Here is a 23,653-nt window from a genome sequence, read left to right on the forward strand (position 1 = left end):
GGGCCAGCCTATTGGCTCAGGGTGTCTGACCCTCCAAGGGAGGTGTTGTAAAGTTTGATGGCCACAGGCAGGAATGACTTCCTATGACGCTCTGTGTTGCATCTCGGAGGAATGAGTCTCTGGCTGAATGTACTCCTGTGCCCACCCAGTACATTATGTAGTGGATGGGAGACATTGTCCAAGATGGCATGCAACTTGGGCAGCATCCTCTTTTCAGACACCACTGTCAGAGAGTCCAGTTCCATCCCCACAACATCACTGGCCTTACGAATGAGTTTGTTGATTCTGTTGGTGTCTGCTACCCTCAGCCTGCTGCCCCAGCACACAACAGCAAACATGATAGCACTGGCCACCACAGGCTCATAGAACATCCTCAGCATCGTCCGGCAGATGTTAAAGGACCTCAGTCTCCTCAGGAAATAGAGACAGCTCTGACCCTTCAGACACCATTTCCATCCCCACAACATCACTGGCCTTACGAATGAGTTTGTTGATTCTGTTGGTGTCTGCTACCCTCAGCACAGCAGCATCACAGCATCAGCGACTGAACTCAGGTTGTTGGTGCTGTAAAGCCTTGAGCTAACCACTGCGCTACCGTGCCGCCCCAAAAGTTTAAGAAAACTCAAAGTCTACAGTACTGAGCAGAAGTCTCAGGTACACGTAAAAGAAAATTCTGTAAAGCGAAGATGCTTTCAAAAATAATGAAAAGTTTCTAAATATCAAAAAAATTACTATGACGAGCAATAAACAGTAAAAACACGAAATCAAATCAATATTTGGTATGGTCACCGTTTGCTTTTAAAACTGCATCAATTCGCGCAGGTGCAGTTTTATAAGAAAATCGGCTGGTAGGTTGTTCCAAGCACCTTGGAGAACTTGCCACGGTTTTTCTGCAGACTTTGGCTGTCTCATCTGCTGCTCTCCAGGTAATCCCAGGCAGTCTCGATGATGTTGAGATCAGGGATCTGTGGAAGCCACTCCATTTGAAACCACATAAAAAAAATTCTAGGACAGGGGTTCCCAGCCTGAGATCCACAGACCCTTTGGTTAATGGCAGGGGCCCTGATCTAGGATGCCTAAGACTTTTGCTCAGGGCTGAATATCGTGACAGCAGAGAGAAGTGATCCTCACTGTGGAAGGCGGCAGAAATAAGGCTCTGCAGGGGTAACAGCCTGTCTCCACGGGAGAAGCTCATCGTCTTTTACCAGTGCCTTGGGCAAGTGTCAGGGTGCTGCCTGGAGTACAGGGCATGCCTTATGAAGGTAGGCTGAGCAAGCTAGTGATTTTCTCTTTGGACCAAAGAAAGACGGGAGGTGACTAGATAGAGGTGTGCAAGCTGATAAGAGGCATAGATGGAGTAGACAGCCAGAGACTTTTTAGCAGGGCGGAAATGGCTAGTTCAAGTGAGAATGTTTTAAGGTGATTGGAGGAAAGTAGGGAGGGTTGTCGGAGGTAGTTTCTTACACAGAGAGTGGTGGGTGTGTGGAATGGGCTGCTGGAGAGGTAGCATTGGCGGGTACTTGAGGGGCATTGAAGGAACTCTTAAATAGGCACATGGATGAAAGAAAAATGGAGGGCTATGGAGGGAAGGGTTACATTGACCTTGCAGTCGTAAAAGGTTCGCACAGCACCATGGGCCGAAGGGCCTGTACTGTGCTGTAATAGTCCATGTTCACTGGTAAAGTTGTACTATCAATCTCCTGAGGTAGCTGTGTCCTGGCCCCAGGTAACTGATATTTCCGCAGGTGACCGCTATGGGTCAAAGAGTCGTACCCAATGGAAACAGGCTATTTGGCCCATCAAGTCCATACCGGCCAACAAGCACCCATTTGCACTAGAGGTGCATGGACAGCAGAACCTGGATTCTGGAACAACGCAGGCAATCTGCTGGAGGAACCCAGTGGGTCGAGAAGCATCTATGGGGAGACGACCAGATACAGGATACTGGCTTCTTCCCCGTTCCTTTCCAGTCCAGTTGAAGGGTCTCGGCCCAAAGTGTTGATTGTTTCTTCCCCTCCATAGATGTTGCTTGACCTGCTGAGCTCCCGAAGCATTTTGTGTGTGTTGCTCTGGATTTCCAGCGTCAACAGAATCTCTCGTGTCCACACAGCACCAGAATCAGGCCTTTTGGCCCATTGAGTCTGCTCTGCGTTCAACTGGGGATGATATTTTGTTCAAACCCACTCAGAATCAGAATCAGGTTTACTGTCACTGAAATGTCGTGAAATGTGTTGTTTTGTGGCAGCAGTACAGAGCAAGGCATAAAAATTACTCTGTTACAGTTAAATAAATTATGCATGAGGTTTGTGCTCATGGGTTCTGATGACAGAAGGGAAGGAAGCAGTTCCTAATATGTTAAGTCCCATTACCCGCCTTCTCCCTACAAACTTTAACCCTTTTCAGGAGCCTATCAATTTCTGTCTTAAACACCGTAGATGACTGAGGCAACAAACTCCCACAGATTCACCGTACTCTGGCTGACGAAATTCCTCCCCATCTCAGCTCTAAAGGGACGTCCCTTCATTCTCAGGAACTGCTGACACTTCTGATCCTTGATCTGAATTGATGGCTTGTGCGTGTGATGACAATAAACCAATATCCATCCCAGCTAACATCACGCAGCTCAAATTAACATTGCTATATCAATAGACCAGGCCTTTAGATTTTCGCTCCAAAAGTTAACGATATCCGTTTGATTGCACTCCATCTAGATGACAGGACCATAAGGTAAAGGAGCAGAATTCAGCCATTCAGTCCATCAAGTCTGCTCCGCCATTCCATCATTGCTGATTTATTATCTCTCTCAACCCTATTCTCCTGCATTCTCCCTGTAACCTTTGACACCCTTACTAATTAAGAACCTGGCAACATCCACTTTAATTATACCCAATGACTTGGCCTCCACAGCTGTCTGTGGCAATGGATTCCACAGATTCACCCCCACCCCCTCTGGTTAAAGAAATTCCTCCTCAGCTGTGTTCTAAAGGGACGTCACTCTATTCTGAGGCTGTGTCCTAGACTCCCCCACAATAGGAAACATCCTCTCCACATCCACTCTATCCCGGGCCGTTAGGCTATGCTACTGCTCCATCCTAGGAAACATACAGATTCTTCTGTGACTTGACACTTTGCTAGGAGGAATAAAGGCATACATTATTTTCCAACCAGGGAGCAAATTCAGAAATTGGAAGTGCAAAGGGCCTCAGAGTCCTCGTGCAGGATTCCCTGAAGGTTAACTTGCAGGTTGAGTCGGTAGTAAGGAGGCAAATGCTATGTTAGCATTCATAGAGTAGAATATATGAGCAACAATGTTCCCTCTAATTTGTAATGACCAGTGTGCACAAAAACCTTGAGCTGTGCAATTTTTTGCCCAGTGACTACAATATGTACGCACTGAATTTTTAAATGGAAGTAAACTTGAAGCTATTCTAAGGATAATAAACTACCAAGTCCAGTTTGTTGTTCATTGTTTAAAAGAAATAAAATAACTGTCAATAAGAACTTTGATCTCCTCTGGGTTTGATCATTTTCGCTCTCATTCATATGCACTCTCACAAAACACACATAGCGGGTAATGAAGGATTTTCTCGCCAGAGCTTTTGCACACCATCTATATGTGATTTGCTTGCTAAATGACGCTTTAAAAAATCAGGTTTCTAAAATCACTCCACTTCTTCCCATTTGCAAATTCTCCAGCAACTTTTGCATCGTGACAATTCACTCAGGTCACACCAGTTTCTGTATTGTACATGAATATTTCTCGTTGCTGCATGTTCCTGACCTCATGAGCTCTCAGTGTAGCAGTTTCTACTGTTTCATTAAGTCTTTTCCCTTTAAATGTTCTTTTGCGTCTCACATCCTTTGCTTCTTTGGAAATCGACATGGTGAATCAATAATTTCTTCAATTAAAAACAATATGAATAAGCTGGTTCTAAAATCTGCAGACAAATCATCGCAAACTCCACCTTGTCAACACCGCCAGCATCAGGAAAGGGGAAAATGATTGTGTATGATCATGAAATATATTCAACATGCCAACGAGGTAGAGGGTGACAACCTTTTGTAAAGTTTAAATTCCTTTGTGCGCTAGTAGCAGAAGATGTGTGCACATACATCCCCTCATTGATGAGCAAGAATGTACTGCTGGAACTTTATAAGGCATTGGTCAGACTGCACTTGGAGTATTGTGAGCAGTTTTGGGCCCCGTATATGAAAAAGGACATGCTGGCATTGGAGAGGACCTAGAAAAGATTCAGGAGAATTTTTCCAAGAATGAAAGGGCTAACATATGAGAAGCATTTGATGGTTTTGGGCCTGTACTCACTGAAGAAGAAAAAAGCTGTGAGGTGATACATGGAAAAGATAAAGGGTTGGAGAAGATGGAATCTGATATGACAGGACCGTGGACCATAGGAGAAAGGGAAGGAGGAGGGGCACAAGGGGGAGGTGATAGGCAGAGGAGGAAAAGAGCTAAGAGGCAAGAGAGGAGAAATGATAAAGAGGGAAGGGGGAGGGGGTAACAACCACAAGTTGGAGAAATCAACGTTCATGCCGTCATGTTGGGGGCTACCTGGAAGGAATATGAGGTGTTGCTCTTCCAACCTGAGAGTGACATTGTGACAGTAGAAGAGGCCATGGACTGACTAGATGGGCTGAAGGGCCCATTTCTGTGCTGTAGTGCTCCTTAGCTCTAAGGGACAACTCTCCCGAAGGAGGTGGGGAGGAAGGGAGGTGGGGGTCACCATGACCAGTGAGCTCTTACCCTCCTTGCATTCCAGAGCCACCCGGGACTCCAGGTTGTCCATCTGCAGCTGGAGGCGCTTCAGGGTGCGGTCGGCGTCGCGGGACTTCCGCTTGTAGGCGATGAGCACGACGATGATGATGAGCAGCAGCAGGAGGCCACCTCCCCCAATGCCAAAACCGGCTGGAAGGGTCAACAGGCTATCCGAGTAAATGTGGAGGATCCCGGGAGAGAATTCCAGGCCCCCTACCTGGATCTGTGGGAGGAAATGGGAAGGAAGGAAGGGGAGAGAGAGAGAGAAAGAGAAGAGAGAGAGGGAGAGAAGAGGGGAGAGAGAGGGAGGGTGGGAGAGAGGGAGGGAGGGAGAGAGGGGAAGAGGGGAGAGAGAGGGAGGGTGGGAGAGAGGGAGGGAGGGAGAGAGGGGAAGAAAGAGAGGAGGGAGAGAGGAAGAGAAAGAGAGGGAGAGAAAAGGGCACAGAGAGAGAGATGGAGGGGGAGAGTTGGAGAGAGGAGGGAGGGACAGAGAGGCAAAGAGAGGGCGAGGGGAGGGAGGGGAAGAGAAGAGGGAAGGGGAGAGAGAGAGAGTGAAAGAGAAGGGGGAGAGGGAGAGAGAGTGTAAGAGAGTAACAGGGAGAGATTGAGTGAGGGAGAGTGAGAGAGGGAGGGAAAAAAGAGGGAGGGACAGAATGACAAAAAGAGGGGAAGAGAGAGATCAAGACAGAAAGAGGAGAGAGAGTCAGAGAGTGAGTGAGAGAGAGAGAGAGAGAGAGAGATTAATTGATTATCAATACCAAATACAAAAGCTTGCTCCTCTCCATTTTAGCCTTCAATAACATGTTGCATTTATGTAGTACCTTCGGTGTTCTACAGTCCACATAAGGAGACCCTACACCAGGGCCAATTTACAGAGATTGAACTAATCTACAAATCTGCATGCCTTTGGGATTGGCAGGACACCGGAGCATCTGGAGGAAGCGTTAAGAACTGGAGAACCTCCAGAGGAAATTCACCCGGCTAATTCCTGGGATCAGAGAGTCATGTATCTCGGAGTTTAGAACGATGGGAGTGATGGGGGGGTATTAGAGGCCCGTTGGTCAGGTTAAATCAGTGAGGCTCCAGGGCTGAGGGTCAAATCAGAAGTCTGGACGTCGAGGCCTGTTAGCTGCAGCCCTGTGTTTGTGAATCTATGGGAGTCCACTGGAGTGTCTGAAGGCCCAATATCTGCATGCCTGCACTCAAACCTGAGTCTGCTGGAGGCCTGTCCTTGTGGGTGGGAGGACAGAAAGGGGCTTGCTGTGCTCTATTTCCTTGTGTTCTGTGTTGTTCTACCGAGCATTGTGGGATTGCAATGCTGGGCCAGAATGTGTAGCCACACTTGGCCCACCCTTGGGTGCATTGGTTGTTAACACCTACAGTGCATCTCACTGTATGTTTCAATGTACATATGACAAATAAGTTTGAATCTTGATTGAAATATAACCTAAAACCGTAATGTATCTTAAAATCTCATGCGATTCAGTGTCATATTTTCTTTGAGAACACTCCCAAAATATGCCCCGAGTACCTCTCACTGCGTCCAAGGCGATAGGCATATGCGATTCGCTGGTATTTTCACAGACGTATCACCGCAGTTGTTGCACAGTTCCAGAAACCGGCTAGCCACAGTGAGCAGACTGTGAAAACACTGCCAAAGGAAAGCGGTGCCGTGAAGAACTAATAAAATATACAGGGAAGAGCTGAAGAGTGCTCGATCAGGGCACTCGAGCTGAATCTGCCCCGTGATTCTAAGTTCGTGCCGTGCTCCGCGTGATTCAACGTGAAGCTGTTAAGGCGAGATGTCAAACAGAGGCCCCGTCTGCCTCTTCTGTGAGTGTGAAAGATCCTGTGGTCGAGTGTGAACAGAGCCGGGGCTTTGAGAGTGTCTTCCTTCCTACAGGGTACCTGTGGGGCCCAGCTGTGAAAAAATTACCTGACATAATAGCAGTAGCAGAAACAATTTGTTAGACATGAGGTGTTCTGGCACAGCTTCAAGTGGGGAACGTAACCTTTCCAGCTCCCTGGCACAGCCCAGCCAGGTTTTCCTAAAGTGAGTAGGTATGGGATCTGTCTTTGTATTATCTGACTTGCCTGCTTCACATTATATAAGACAGTGATCATAAACCTCGGCCTGAGATGTCGACGGTTTATTCTACCACAACCCCCTGCAAAGGGCCTGACTTGCTGAGTTCCACCAGCATTTTGTGTGTGTTGCTCACCTATCACCTGCCAGCTTCCTCACCTTCTTATTCTGGCTTCTTCCCCCTTCCTTTCCAAGTCCTGCTCAAGGGGCTAGGCCCAAAACATCAATTCTTTATTCCTTTCCAGAGATGCTGCCTGACTTGAGAATTCCTCCAGCATTTTGTGCGTGTTCCACACCCTGCCAATTCCAACTCCTTCCTCTCCCACCGCCTTCTTATCCTGGCTTCTTCCCCCTTCCTTTCCAGTCCTGATGAAGGGTCTCAGCCCAAAACGTTGACTCTTTACTCCCCTCCATAGATGCAGCCTGAAGTGCCAAGTTCCTCCAGCACTTGTGTGTGTAGCTCAGGATTTCCAACATCTGTAGATATCCTGTGTCTCTGATCTGTTGTAAGCTAACTTACGCAATGGCACCAGGCAAGAATAAGTTTCTGTATTCTCTTGACAGTCACTAGGTTATGAAAGCCTGATTTATAGATACCAGTATTACCAGAGCGAGTAATTAAGGGTTGTGGAGAAAGGGCAGATACGGGAGCTGACACCATGGCCAGATCAGCCATGATCTTATTGAATGGCAGAGCAGGCTCGATGGGTCAGTTGGCCCACTCCTGCTCCTAGGTCTTTTGTTCTCATTCATGAGACTAGCTTTGATAGACATCATGAACCAATTGTGCTGAAGTGTCTTTTTCTGTAGAACACTGTAAAAACCTAAAAATACTGTAGCTCTACTGGGGTAAGGAATGGGCTCCATTTTTACAGACATTCTATAAGTTGGCTACTATATCTGAACATCAGACTGATACAGGAGATTCCAGGTCATTAGGACATATCAAGACCAGTACATTTTGGCCCAATTAAGTAGCTGCCCCAATTAGCCAAAGTTTTGTGGAAATAGTTAAAACGGTATTAGAAAACCACAAACTACTGTTTAACAGAGTAACAAATTATGTACATCACTGTGTAAAAGTCTCAGGCACATATACACAGGTAGGGTGCCAAAGACTTTTGCACAGTACTGTAGCAATTTTATGTATTGCATCGTACTGCTGCCACAATAAAACAACCAATTTCATGACACGTGAGTGATGATAAACCTGATTCTGATATGAGTCTCTATTGTGGACTGAGTGTGGGAAGGGGGCAGGGAGAGGGGAATCATGGCTGGGGAAAGAGGAAGGGAGAGGGGAGGCTGCAGGAAACAAGCCTGTTTGCATTTACCCCTCATAATTTTGTATACCTCTATCAAATCTCCCCTCAATCTTCTACGTTCCAAGGAATAAAGTCCTAACCTATTCAATCTTACCTTGTAACTCAGGTCCTCCAGACCCGGCAACATCCTTGTAAATTTAATCTGTGCTCTTTCAACTAGAAGCTCAGGACTGCAAGAGGCTTTCCATGAAGTGATCAGCTGTCCTGTGTTTGGTCTCTCCTGTTATGTTCCTTCACCACCACAAAGAACATTAAGTCTACTCATAATTTGTAACCTCCAAGAGGACCACAAACAGCTGACATTTCAGACCGATACCTTTCTTTCAGGACTGAGAAGGAGGGAAGATGCCAGAATAAAAAGGTGGGAGGAGGGGAAGGGGGATAGCTAGAAAGTGATCGGTGAAGCCAGGTGGGTCGGAAAGGTAAAGGGCTGGAGAGGAAGGAATCTGATAGGAGAGGAGGGTGGGCCATAGGAGAAAGGGAAAGAGGAGGGGACCGGGATTGATGATCGGTGGGTGAGAAGAAGTGAAGGTGAGTGGGAAATATAGGAAGTGGTTGGGGGGGGTGGGTAGACGTGTTCACCACAAGGAGACATTGAAATTCATGCCATCAAATTGGAGATTACCCAGATGGAAAGCAAACTAAAATCTGGAGGTCAAAAATTTTAAACTTCTTCATGAAGAGGGTGGTGAGTATATGGGACAAAGTGCCAGAGGGAGTGGTTGAGACAGCTACAATAACAGCATTCAAGAGACTTTTGGATAAACATAATGCTAGGAAGGATTTAGTGTAATATGGTCAAACAGGCTTAAGTGGGCATTGCGGTCAGCATAGACAAGATGGGCCGATGGGCCTGTTTCCATGCAGCGTTACTCTATGACTCCAAAGACCTTTCTCTGAGTTTGAAGAGATTTGGCATGTCAACAAATACACCTAAGAACTTCTATAGTTGTACTGTGGAGAGCATTCTGACAGGCTGCATCACTGTCTGGTATGGAGGGGCTACTGCACAGGACCAAAAGAAGATGCAGAAGGTTGTAAATCTAGTCAGCTCCATCTTGGGCACCAGCCTACAAAGTACCCAGGACATCTTCAGCGAGCAGTGTCTCAGAAAGGCAGCTACCTCCAGCACCCAGTGAGAAAACACTGTTACCATCAGGTAGGAGGTACAGAAGCCTGAAGACACACACTCAGTGATTCAGGAACAGCTTCTTCCCCTCTGCCATCTAATTCCTAAATGGACTTTGAAGCTTTGGACACTACCTCACTTTTTTTAAATATACAGTGTTTCTGTTTTGCACATTTTTTAATAATCTATTCAATATACAGTATATAATTGATTTACTTGTTTATTTATTATTATGTTTTATTTTATTTATTATTTTTTATCTCTCTCTCTCTGCTAGATTATGTATTGCATTGAACTGCTGCTGCTAAGTTAACAAATTTCACGTCACATGCCGGTGATAATAAACCTGATTCTGATTATTACAGATTGCTTCTAATTAAGTTATAAGACGCGGAGTTAAACAATATGCCAGACTCACTCTGCAAGGATTTATTTGCCTCAAGCAGAGTGGTGCTATTAACGTAAACCTCGGGCGGCCATGGGGAGAGATGTGAGGTTGTGTGAACTTCAGTCGGTTCACATTCTCTTCAGCGTGAAGATGGAATTGGACTCAGAATCAGATTTATTAGCACTGACGTACAGCACTGTGCAAAAGTCTCAGGCACGTATATATAGCTAGGGTGTCTTAGACTTTTGCACGGTACTGTAGTCATTTTATGTATTGCACTGTACTGCTGCCACAATAAAACAACAAATTTCATGATATATGTGAGTGATGATAAACCTGATTCTGACATGGGTCTCTATTGTAGACAGAGTGGGAAGGGAACAGGGAGAGGGGAAATCATGGCTGGAAAAAGGGGAAGGGAGCTGGAAGTATCAGAGAGGCATTCTGTAATGATCAATAAACCAATTGTTTAGAATCAAATGACTTTTCCTGGTGACTCAGGGCTGGGTGTGTTTGCTACCGTGCTACCCCCCTGCCCCTGACACTCATGCTCTGCACCCCTCCCGTGGCGCACCACCCCTGTCATTCCCAGCATCCGTTGCTCCTGCCAGATTTACAGACTTGCTCTCTGCTTCACATTGAGAAATACAGTACGCTGCACCCTAGATATACATGTGTGCCTCAGACCTTTTGTGCAGTACTGCAGGTTGTGAAATTTGTTGTTTCATCATAGCAGCACAGTGCAATGAGAATGACTATAAGTTACAACGGAAGTATAAAATAATATGAGAACAAAATAGTGAGGTAGTGATCACGGATTCATGGGCCGTTCAGAAATCTGTTGGCCAAGGGGAAGAAGCAGTTCTTAAAACACTGAGTGTGTGTCTTCAGGCTCCTGAACCTCATCCATGATGGTGGTAATGAGAAGAAAGCATGTCCTGGGTAATGGGGGTCCTTAATAAAAGGTACCATCTTCTTGAGTAACCCACTCTTGAAGATGTCCTCGATGCTAAAGAGGCCAGTGCCCACGACAGAGTCGCTGAGTTTACAATTTTCTGCAGCTTTTTCCAATCCTGTGCAGTGCCCTCCATCCATACCAGACAGTGATGCAACCAGTCAGGATGCTCTCCATAATACACCTGTAGAAATTTGCTAAACTCTTTGGTGACATGCCACATCACCTCAAGCTCCAAAATGAAAATAGCCGCTAGCTTGCCTTCTTTGCTATTGTTTCAATACGTTGGGTACAATTTGATCTTCAGAGATGCTGACATCAGGAACCCGAAGCTGCACACCCTTTCCATTGCTCAGTCATCAACAGGGACATGAATTCCTTCCAATAACCACTTCCGCCCCAACTCTGTGCCGCACTGCTCTGTAACTTCCTTATAGTCCCAGTGCCCTAGGATCAGCCATGACCGTCTGGGCAGTTTGCAGATTCCATCTGAGATGGTATGGGTTTCCCCCTACGAGGTGCTTCAGGGTTCCTCCCATATCCCAAAGAACTGTCGGTCATTATAAATTGCCGCTAGTGTAGGTGGTTGTCAGGATAACCGGGATGGAGATTAGGTTATAGGAAATGAGGGAGGATGCTCTGCTGGGAGCCAGAATAGACCAGATGGGCTGAATAGACACTTTCTGTGTCCAAATATATATATCAAGTAAGCATCTGCTCTAAATAATTGTGATTCCAGCGCAAGGGTAGCACGGTACCGCGTCGGTTAGTGCGTCCTATTTCAGCTCGGGGCATCGGACTTCAATTCCGGCATCTCTGTGAGCAAGCTTGAAATTCCTTTCCATGCAGGCTTCCCCTGGGCACTCCAGTTTCGCCCCAAGGTACAAAGACTTGCATGTTAGTAGGTTAACTGGTTATTGTAAATTGTCATGTGATTAGACTAGGGTTAAATTGGGGGATTGCTGGGCATCGTGGCTTGAACGACTTATTCTGCACTGTATCTCCAAATCAATAAGGCTATTCCAACACCAGCGCTCTGGGTTCGATCCCCGCCATCGCCTGTAAGGAGATGCATGCTCTCCTTGTGACCGTGTGGATTTCCTCCCGCATTCTAAAGATGTCAAGGATAGTCATCAATTGGTCACGAGGGTGTAATTGGGCGGAGGGGGCTCGTTGGGCCAGAAGGGCCTTTTACCGTGTTGTGCCTCTAAATTAAAGTGTGCAGAGGATCGAATCGGGCTGCAGAGGTTTGTAAACTCAGCCAGCTCCATCAGGAGAAAAACCCAACATATCGATGCAGTCACAGAGAAGGCACGGCAGTGGCTGTATTTCATTAGGAGTCTGAGGGGATCTGGCATGTCGCCAAAGACACTCACAAACTTCTACAGATGGACCATGGACAGCATTCTAATTGGCTGTATCGCCGTTTGGTTTGGGGAGGTTGCTACTGCGCAGGATGCAAATAAGCTGCAGAAAAGGCGGCTTCCATCACTAAGGACCCCCACATGCCCTCTTCTCAGGGAGGAGATACAGAAGCCCGAAGGCACACACTCAGCGATTCAGGAACAGCTTCTTTCCCTCTGCCATCCGATTGCTGAATGGACATTGAACACGACCTCACTGGTCCTCTTTAGCACCATTTATTTATTTTACTTTTATTGTAATTTATAGACATTTTTATGACTTGTACTGTCCTGCTGCTACAAAACAACACATTTCACAATATCTGTCAGTGGTAATAAACCTGAATCTGATTCAGAGCTACAAGCCCAAATTCCATTCCCTTTCACAATATAAAATCACAAAAGTCCTTAAACAGATAATGAAATGTATTGTTTGCGTTAACAACCAACTCATACTGAATACGTGCTGGGAGAAACCCGTAAGTATTGCCATGCCCACAATTTACTAATCCGATCTGTACGACGTGGGAGGAAACTGGAGCGCCTGGAGGAAACCCACATGGTCATGGGTCTTTACGGACAGTGCGGGAATTGAACCCTAACTGCTGCACTGTCGTGCCACCAGACAGCCAGAATCTTTTTCGAAGGACTGAAGTCATATAGTTATAGAATAACACAGCATGGCAACAGGCCCTTTGGCCCATCTCATTCATGCTGTGATGCCCACCGGGCTAGTCCCACGTCCCCTGCATTTGGCCCATATCCCTCGAAACCTTTCCTATCCATGCCCTCACCTTTTCAATGTGGAATACTAGAGGGCACAGCTTTACGTTGAGAGGGGAGAAGACTAAAGGGGATGTGTGGGGAAAGTGCTTTGACACAGAGGGAGGTGGGTGCCTGTAACGGCCTAATACAGTGGTGGAGGATGCAGATACAACAATGGTGTGTTTATGAGGCTGTCAAATTAACTCACCTCCAAGAAGACCACAACCTTGTAGTTGGGTTCAGAGGCTTATGTGCCTCAGTGACCCAGAAAGCTATGCTGGCTGGAGTCAGGGTTTTATGCTTTCACTCTTGGTGGGGTCACCCATGCTAAACAGGTCAAAGGGTAAAGGCTAGACTAAGAGTGGTCCACAGGTCCGCCAGGTTCGGGGGTTCAGCTCAGGGCTAACAACCCTGACTGGTAAAACAAAATTGTTACGGAAACAGCAATGAAGAATCCTACATCTGAGTGCGACGGTATTCCTGAATCTCCACCCAGGGCTTGCATGACTGACAGTAGTGAAAACCGAGAGGAAGCTACTAACATGATGAAGGAAGCCCGGAACACCGCCAGAGATGGAGGACCTTCATTGTTGCCCTAAACGCCAGCGGCGTAACGGGCAGTAAGTACGTAAAAATTAATGCAAGGATACCCAGGGAATGGAGAGATGTGGATAATGTGCAGGCAAAAGGGATTAAGTTTATTTTGGCATTGTCCAAATCAGAGTGGAATGAGACACAAAACATCGAACAGTACAGCAATGTTGGGCCGAAAAGCCTCTTCCTCTGTTGTACTGTTCAACATTCTACGTTCTCCCCCTGATTGACTGGGTTTCCTCTGGCTGTTCCGGCTCCGTCCCACAGTCCAAAGACATACATTAATGGTGATAGTGAATTGTCCTGTGATTACGGTACGGCTAAATGAGGAGATTGCTGGGTGGTGCGGCTCGAGGCGCCAGAAGGGACCTATATCACAATCAATCAGTAAATAAACAAACACTCTTCTAGAGGTGACTGAAACCTACCAACCTGCAGGTCCTGGGCATGTGGGAGTAAACTGGAACACCAAGAACCACGCGCCGTCACAGGGAGAACGTGCGAACTCCATGCAGACAGCGCCGGAGGTCAGGGTCGAATCCGAGCAGCTTTGGGCCCCTTATCTAAGAAAGGATCCACTGACATTGGAGAGGGTTCAGCAGAAGTTCACAAGGATGATTCCAGGATTGAAAGGCTCTGCAAATGAGGAGCATTTGATGGCTCTGGGCCCGTACTCACTGGAATTCAGAAGAATGAGGGGGGATCTCATTGAAATCTATCGAAAGGCCTCAATAGAACGGACATGGAGAGGATGTTTCCTTTGGCAAGGGAATTTGACGCAGCCTCAGAATAGAGGGATGTCCATTTAGAACGGAGATGATGAGGAAATCCTTTAGCCAGAAGGTGGCGAATCTGTGGAATTTGTTGCCACAGGTGGCTGTGGAGGCCAAGTCTTTAAGTATATTTAAGGCAGTGGTTAGTCAGAGCAGGAAGGGGTACAGGGAGAAGGCAGGAGATTGGAGTTGAGAGGGAAAATGATGAAATGGCGGAGCACACTCCATGGTCCAAATGGCCTAATTCTGCTCCTATGTCTCATGGTCTTAAGAATCCACCAGAATCGAACCTAGATCACTGGAGCAATGTAGCAGCTGCCTCAGCTCTTGTCCCACTCTGCTGTCACGTCCGGAAAAGCCCCTCCCCTCCAAAGCCAGAAGCAACTGGCCCTCGCTGCCAGATTCCGATGGCTGTGACAGCAGACCACCCCCACCAAATGCAACAAATCCCTATGGACTCTCACAGTCTGGAACGTCAGCCCCGAGCACTGAGCCATTGTGGACAGAAGCACGTGTGCAAATCCAATCACCACAGGCCCTTTCATCCCCTCTTTCTTTGTATGAATCGCATGAAAAAGTCAGCGATCTTCGCCGCGTAAGATTTGCACGCTGCCTATTTTTAATCTGGAGTTTCGAGCCAGATGCAGCCAGGCAGAAAATAAATGCCTTCACAGAGCCGTGAAGCACTGATCAGGGGCTGAGCTGCGGTTTTCTACAGCCCTTGACAGACTGTCTGCCCATGTGTCAGTGGATGCCCAGCTCAGAAGCAGCACATATCCAAATTCATTTAATTCCCAGCATTCGGTGGATGCAAATGAAAAAAAAACATAATATTCCCTGTCAATCTGCTGCTCTGGAAGTGCAAAACGTGATTTAAAATCAGAAATTGCTGAGGGTTCTCAGAGAGGGTGGCAGGCCTGCGCAGAGGGTGGTCCCACTGCCTCACAGCGCCAGAGACGCAGGTTCAACCCCGACTTCCGATGCTGCCTGTGTGGAGTTTTCACGCTTCCACTGACACCGAGTGGGATTCTCCAGGTGCTCCGGGTTCGTCCCACATCCCAATGGTGTGTAGTCAGCTGGGTTAACTGGACGGATAAAAGATCTCAACTCAAGATGCCGACTTTCTATTTCCCCCGAACAGATGCTCCCGGCTTGCTGAGTTCCTCCGACATCTCGTTGTAAATGAGTGTGAAGAATTCCTGTTGCTTGGGAATGTATTCATGTGTTTAATACATAAGCACATGTGTATTTATATACAGGCGTCTATGCGCGTCTTCATGCATATATTTATATACAGATGTACGTGTGAGTGTGTGTCTGTACTTATATACAGGTATGTATGTGTATATACTCCTACCCCAAAAGAGGTCCCAATGATCCAGAAATCTGAATCCCTGCCCCCTGCTCCAATCCCTCAGCCACGCATTTATCCTCCACCTCATTCTATTCCTATACTCACTGTCGCGTGGCACAGGCAGTAATCCCGAGATTACTACCTTTGTGGTCCTGCTTCTTAGCTTCTTTCCTAACTCCCTTTAGTCTGCTTTCAGGACCTCCTCCCTTTTCCTGCCCATGTCGTTGCTACCAATATATACCACGGCCTCTGGTTGTTCACCTTCCCACTTCAGGATATCGTGGATGTGATCAGAAATATCCTGGACCCTGGCACCTGGGAGGCAAACTACCATCCGTGTTTCTTTCCTGCGTCCTGTCTGATTCCTTAACTATAGAGTCCCCTATCACTACTGCCATCCTCTTCCTTTCCCTACCCTTCTGAGCCTCAGGGCCAGACTCTGTGCCAGAGGCACGGCCACTGTTGCTTCCCCCATGTAGGTCGTTTCCCGCAACAGTACAGGAGTACTTATTGTTAAGGGGGACTCTCTTGTATCTGACTCCTGCCCTTCCCTCTCCTGACTGTTACCCACTTATTTGTCTACCGAGGCCCCGGAGTGACTGCTTGCCTGTAGCTTCTCTCTATCACCTCTTCACTTTCCTTGACCAGACGAAGGACATTGAGCTGGTATACAAGGTGTGTGTACGTGTCTGTATTTATATACAGGCATGTGTGTGTAGGCTGGTGGGTGGGTGGGGTGTGTGTGTGTGTGTGTGTGTGTCTGTCTGTCTGTCTGTCTCACAGAAAATTGTGTTTTTGCAAATGCAGGCATGTCTGTGTGTACAGGTGTATGTGTGTACATGTATGCATGTTTTTGTGCATTGCTTGCATGTGTGTGTAATTGAAAAGCTGGATTTAGTTTGTACAACCAACATACATCAAAGTTGCTGGTGAATGCAGCAGGCCAAGCAGCATCTATAGGAAGAGGTGCAGTCGACGTGTCAGGACGAAGGGTCTCGGCCTGAAACGTCGACTGCACCTCTTCCTATAGATGCTGCTTGGCCTGCTGCGTTCACCAGCAACTTTGATGTATGTTGCTTGAATTTCCAGCATCTGCAGAATTCCTGTTGTTTTAGTTTGTACAGTCTGTCAACAACTGATACCCCACCACAAGCGACTGGTACCCTGGAGAGGGGCTGTAGGTCGCTGAGGAACTGGACTACCTTGCGCAAACAGATGGACCCACCATTGGCAGGCGCCTATCAACATCACAGCGAGAGGGATCACGTTAGAAAAGTCAAAAGTTATTACCTTCTCTTTAATGCCTGTCATTTGTCATCCTAACCCAAGCAAGGAACTCTCTTCTTTTGTCAATTAAGCATTAATTGATGAGCTGTTAAATGTTACTGGGCAGGTTAGTGTAAAGGACTGGATAGTGTGAAGTTCTGCCATCAGAGGCTGGCGTGCCTCCTGGTGAAATATTGCCAGCCCCATTCCATCAGGTTGTAGGTGGTGTTGCAGAATCCGTCTCACCCTCAGAGCCACAGGGGAGAAGACAATGCAGCTGATCAATCTGGTGACTGATTAACAACACACACCTACATTTGCCTAACGCCCGGGATCTCAAGGCACTTCACACATTACATTCAGACAGCAATGAAACAGGCCATTCAGCCCATTAAGTCTGTGCTGACCATCAACCACCCATTCACGTTAATCTCAATTTATTCTCATCAGCTCCAACCACCCACATGCGAGGGACAATTTTCAATCACCAATTAAAGTTGCTAGGAGGAAACCAGACCTTATCATATTTATACAAAACTATATATCTGTTTTTATTTCAAACATGTACGTTGTTAATATATCCAGGAAATACAATGTACGCAGTTTTCTCTATATTGATTGTGCTCTCAATGTAGCATGGGGGTGAGAGGAATAATAAATCAGAAATGATGGAATGTGAGAGCAGACTTAATGGGCTGAATGGCCTAATTCTGCTCCTATCTCTTATGGTCATATGGAAGAAGTGGGGAGTTTGTGCAAATTTTACACACACACACACAGCACCGGTGGTCGGGATCAATTCAGGGTCTCTGGAGCCACGAGGCAGTGGCTCTACCAGCTGTAGGCCATTGAGTGACCCTGGTTAAGGCAGCATCTGTTTAGAGTGGTTCTTCCCAACTAGACATTAAACCTTGCAGTTGTTACTGTGCTGGGTCACATTTATTGTTCACTGGTTGTCACTGTGGATTCAAAGATCAGACACAAGACTGCACCACAATGACGGGGCAACTGTGCCAGGTCTGTCCGGACTCTTGTAACGCAGGAGACAGTTTGTTCACAAGATATCCCGGGAGTAATAGTGAGGTAAGGAGCAGATGCTTTTTGTAGTGTAGTGATGGGGTGGAGATACATCTCTACCAACAGAGATGTAAGGAGATCCTTCCCTCTGCTATCCTGCAGGTCACCCTTGGACAAGGTGTAGCACCTGCTTAGCCCCCCGATCAGGGCAACGTGAAACCACCGGTCCTGTACAGACACTGCCTAAAAGAAGGCAATGTCAAACTACTTCTGTAGAAAAATTTTCAAGACAATCATGGTCAAAGACCATGATCGCCTACGTCATACAACATGGCACATAACGAATGAATGAACCAGTGGTGTTTAACAATAAAAATCATGTATAGATCATGTTATCAAGCAATGCTTTACAGCACCCGTGACTGCATAGGTTTCCTCCAGGTTCTCTGGTTTCCTCCCACATACCAAACACTTACAGGTTAGAGTTAGTGAGGTATAAACATGCTGTGATGGTGCCAGAAGCGTGGTGGCCCTTGTGGGCTTGCCAGAACAACCCCTCGTTGACTTGATTTGATACAAACGACACATTTTACTGGATGTATATCTGACAAATAGATTGAATCTATAATCAAATCACTCCTAGCCTTGTCCACAAAATGTGCAAAAATGCACAGCAAGGCCCTCAGTTCTGCCAACCTGACATGGCAACTGCTCTGCCCGTGATCACAAGGAACTGCCGAGGGAGCTGTGGACACAGCTCAGCACATCGCAGAAACCAGCCTCCCATTGATGGACTCTGCCTATATTTCTTACTTCCTCAGTAAAGCAGCCAGCATGATCAAAGACACCATCTCCGCTCCATTGGGCAGAAGATCTGAAAGCAAGGTCCCACCAGGCTCAAGGGCAGCTTCTATCCTATTGTTATCAGATAGATAAGATAGGCTCCTGACCTCAAGGTCTACCTCATTATGATCTTGCACCTCACTGTCTACTTGCACTGGAATTTCTTTGTAATTGTTACATTTTATCCTGTATTCAGTATGGTTTTACCTTGTACTACCTCAATGTAGACTGATGAGCTTTGTTTGTCACAATTAGCTTGAAACATTGAAACGTACTGTGAAATGCATCGTTTCTGTCAATGACCAACGCTTTCCGAGGATGCACGGGGGGGGAGCAGCCCGTAAGTGACGCCACACTTCCAGCGCCAACATAGTATCCAATGACCAACGCTTTCCGAGGATGCACGGGGGGGGGGGAGCAGCCCGTAAGTGACGCCACACTTCCAGCGCCAACATAGTATCCCCATCTTACTAACTGTGATGGAGAGCACTCATTAAACATACTCTGTACACATGCCTAGAGAAAGTAATGGCAAACCACTTCTGTAGAAAAATTTACGCAGACAAACGGTGCCTTGTCATTTTGCTGTCGTACTGAGTGTAGGCACTTTAAAATCTTCCCTTGTACATTTGCAGAATGGTTGGCTTTACGGTGCTTTTCCTGCCATACACAGTGGAATATTCCATCTCTTTAGTAATGGGATGTTTAAATGTGTATATATTGTTTGCATACTGTATTTAAGGTAGATACTTCCATTTATTTGGTAATATGATTGTAACTACATTGTGGGGTGCATCAAATTCTTATTTATATGTATCCAGAAGTTAACTTTGTGGGTAATTAAAGATGGTATGCCCTGGTGCCCAAAAAAATGGGACTGATTGTTCTGGTGGAAGAGAGAGATCGAGCTGCCAGGAGTTCAAACTGGATAAACAGTATGTAGCTATCATTGTGTTTTCTAGTAAATACATTTTTGTAAATATTGACAGTTTTCTTTTCACTCTTATTGCGAATTCTTTTAGGTTTAATCTTTGGCGCATCCAATAAACACCCATGCACGAAAGTGCTAAGCGACTGCAGCCATTTTCTTTCCTCAGCCAGAACCCACGTATCGTAACACTAACCCTAACCCGTACGTCTTTGGAATGCGGGAGGAAAACAGAGCACCCGGGGGTCACCCGCGCGGTCGTGGGGATAACGTATTAACTCCTTAAGGACAGCAGCAGCAGAACTGCGTGACGGATTGATCTGTATGAACAGTAGGCAAGACAAGCTTTTCGCTGTACCTCAGCCAATTCCAATTCCAACCCACGATAAAAGACAAGTTTTATTATTAATTTACCCACTTGAACCAAGAGGTTTGCTGGATAGTTGGAAATCAATAATATTTATAGGTCTGTAGTCATTTATAGCTCAGAAAAGTTATGGGCAGATTACCTCCCTTAAAGAACATCGGGAAGCATCAGGACTTTGACAACCATCCATGGGTCACCTCTATTTTTTTTCCACAAGGGTTCTAGATTATTCCATTAATTGAATTTAAAACATAGAACATTAAACAGAACAGCACAGCTCACAGCTCACAGCGTTGTGCCAAACCAGCTAAAAAGTATATTGAAAAAAAAATCCCTCCTACCTACACAACGTCCATACCCCTCCATCTTCCTCATATTCATGTGCCTATCTAAACATCTCTTTAAGAGCCTCTAATACCATACCAGGCACGACTCTCTGAGTGAAAAACTTACCCCTCACATCCTCTTTGAACCTAACCTCTCTCACCTTCAATGGATTTAAAGCCCTCGTGTCCCTTGGGATTTGAACTCACATTGTTGCCGAGGTTTTTAAATACTGCCTCGATACCTAAGCAAAGTGCTGGCTGCCCCGTCTGTAACTCAAAGACACAAGTTCTGACCCACTAAAGCTGCTGTTGAGAATTTAAGCTTAGTTCTTCAAATGCAAAGTAAATCAAAGAAATATTTTATAAGCGCATAAAGAGCAAGAAGAAATTAAAGAGAGATTAGGACCTCTCACTGAACAAAATGGGAACATATTGTATGGCTATGGAGAACATGGGAAGTTTCATAATGAATATTCTGTGACTGTCCTCATGAAAAATAGATGAGGTCATTGCTTTACAGTGAAAAAGTGTAAAATATTCAGTGAGATAGACACAGCAGACAAGGAAGTACGAGTGGCTTAGCACAGAGTCATACATCATGGAAACAGGTCCTTTGCCCCAGCTCGTGCCCATGCTGCCCAAGGAACCACCTAAGCTTGTTCTATTTGTCTGCGTTTGATCCCTCGCAACCAGGGGCCTACGGACTCCTTGCTTAATGTTATCGGTCCATGGCACAAAAAAGGCTGGGAAGGCCCGCACTAAACTTCCCTATCTATGTTCCTGTCCAAATGTGTTTTAAAAATCGTTATTGCATTTGCTTCAACCACTTTCTCTGGCAAACCTGTTTTATGTATGCACTAGCCTCTGCATGAAGAAGTTGCCCCTCGCGTCCCCTTTAAACCTTTTCCCCTCTCAGTTTAAATGATCTATTTTTTTTTCTATGGCCCCAAATTCACTGAAATAACTCAGTGATCTGTTCAATTCCACAGAAACCACCACCACCACCAAGGGAAGTCGAGCAGCTTCTTTCCCTGCCGTTGACAGATTTCTGAACAGCCCATGAACCCACGAACCCTACCTCAGTTTCCTTATTTTTGCACTATTTATTTTTGTAATTTATAGTAATCTTACGCCTTTGCACTGTACTGCTGCCACAAAACAAGAAATCCTGCCGCTGCCTGCAAGGAGTTTGTACGCTCTCCCCGTGACCGTGTGGGTTTCCTCCGGGTGCTCCGGTTTCCTCCCACAGTCCAAAGACGTGCAGGTTGGCAGGTCAGCTGGTCCATCCAGCACCCAGCACACGAGACACTATGAAGACCTGCTGTCCAGAGTAAAGGGGAGGAAACTGAGACGGTATGGCCGCATAACAAGATCAAGTGGACTCTCAAAAACAGTTCTTCAGGGAACGGTGCAGGGGAAAAGAAAACGGGGCAGACAGGGGAAGGAATGGACAGACAACATTGTAGAGTGGGCCGGAGAGAGCTTTACAGCAACCCAGGCACTCGCCCATAACCGTGAGAGATGGAGGCCACTGGCACAACGCTCATCTGTACAGCACCCCTCCGACCCAAGCAGGTTGCAGGATCCACAACCATGAACTGTCCCACAACTAGGCTGGGGATAAACCAGGCTATTCCTGGTAAGTACAGCTTGAACGGGAAGAACGTACAAACTCCTCGCAGATAGCAGCGGGAATTGAACCAGGGTCACTAGTACTGTAAAGCGTCCTTTACGCTAATGTGCGACCCCAATCATTGCAAACTTCTTTTGTAGGCAAGCAAAGTTTAATTAACACTGAGGTCAGAGGGGCAATGGGCGACAAAATTTCTGAATGGCACCTCACAGTCTGCCGAGGTGATCAACAACCCGATGGCATGAACACTGAATTCACCAACTTCAGGAAACTTCCTCCCTCCTCTGCCCCTTTCTCTTCTGCCCTGATCTACCCGTGTCCTTTCACTCGCACCGTTCTTTGCAAAGCCACCCCTCTCATCGCCCTTCTTCGCTCCCCCCCCACCCACTCCTCTGCCCGTGGCCCACACACTCCTGAACAATAAGGAACTCTTGATCTCCCAGTCTACCTCATTGTGACTTTTGCACTTTATCGATAGTGTGCCTACTCTGCACTTTTTCTGTAACTGTAACACTCTATTCTGCATTCTGTTTTCCCTCAATGTCCTTATGTTTGGCATGATAGAACGTGGAACAGTACAGCACAGGAACAGGCCATTCAGCCCAAAATGTTGTGCTGAACCAGATAAAAAGGAACTCAAAAACACCCAAGCACTAATCTCTCCTACCTACACAACATCCATAACCCTCCATCTTCCTCACATCCATATGCCTCTAATGTATTTGCCTCTACCACCATACCAGGCAGCGCATTCTAAGCATCTACCACTCCCTGAGTAAAAAAAAACTTACCCCTCACATCCCTTTTGAACCTGCCCCCTGTCACCTTCAATGCATGCCCTCTGGTATTAGACATTTCAACCCCGGGAAACAGACACTCTCTGCCCACTCTGTCTGTGCCTCTCATAATCTTGTAAACCTCCATCAGATCTCACCTCAGCCGCCACCGCTCCAGAGAAAAAAACCCAAGTTTATCCAGCCTCTTGTGACGGCACCTGCCCTCTAAACCAGGCAGTATCCTGGTAAACCTCTTCTGCACCCTCTGCAAAGCCTCAACATCCTTCCTGTACTGGGGTGATCAGACTGCCTGCAATGCTCCAGCCTGGATAGTATGACTAGCAAACGTTTCTCACTGTATTCCAGTACATGTGACAGTAATAAATCAGTCCGAATTACCTATTCCAGATGGTGCTCGACCCAGGGGGGGAACCTGCAAGTGGAGGTGTTCCCATGGGCCTGCTGAACTGGAGCAGGGCTGGGAGGTCCTGAAGACCAGGCTAAACCCGAGGGGAACAGAGAGAGAAGAAGTATGTTGCTTGTCACTTCACCGTACGCTGAGCGGAAACAGGAATATTTCCTGCTTCCGATGGGATAATCCCAAAAATTGCCGTAAGCAAATTAGGTTGTAGATCCAAATCTAAAACTTTTGATAGTATTTTAAAACATCTCTCCAAAAGTTATCTAGCTTTATACAGGACCAGTACACGTGAGTTAAAGTGACCATTACTTCACCATAATGCAGGGGTTTCCAACCTCTTACGCCACGGACCCTCATCATTAACCCAGGAGTCCATGGACCCCAGGTTGGGAAACCCTTGACCTAATGGAACCACATCCAATTCTTCCACCAATCACGTCCACAGCCCCAAACCCAGAAAGTTAGTCTGTTACCTCCAGCATTACGTGTTTGTCCGGCACATCAGGCTAACACTTTCAACTCCCTCCCTG

At 46.6% G+C, this 23,653-nt stretch overlaps 1 protein-coding gene across 3 annotated transcripts in view; it reads right to left on the bottom strand.

The window, feature by feature from the left end:
- The window catches only part of LOC134356953 (plexin-A1-like), a 462,148-nt gene that overhangs the window by 56,190 nt on the left and 382,305 nt on the right, over positions 1-23,653 (bottom strand). For all 3 annotated transcript variants that reach the window (XM_063068230.1, XM_063068229.1, XM_063068231.1), the window contains exon 20: positions 4,763-4,997. In XM_063068230.1, coding sequence (XP_062924300.1) covers positions 4,763-4,997 — 235 coding nt within the window. The remainder of the gene's footprint in view (positions 1-4,762; positions 4,998-23,653) is intronic.

This window comes from Mobula hypostoma, chromosome 15 (genome assembly GCF_963921235.1).
Source record: "Mobula hypostoma chromosome 15, sMobHyp1.1, whole genome shotgun sequence".
Classification (NCBI taxonomy): domain Eukaryota; kingdom Metazoa; phylum Chordata; class Chondrichthyes; order Myliobatiformes; family Myliobatidae; genus Mobula; species Mobula hypostoma.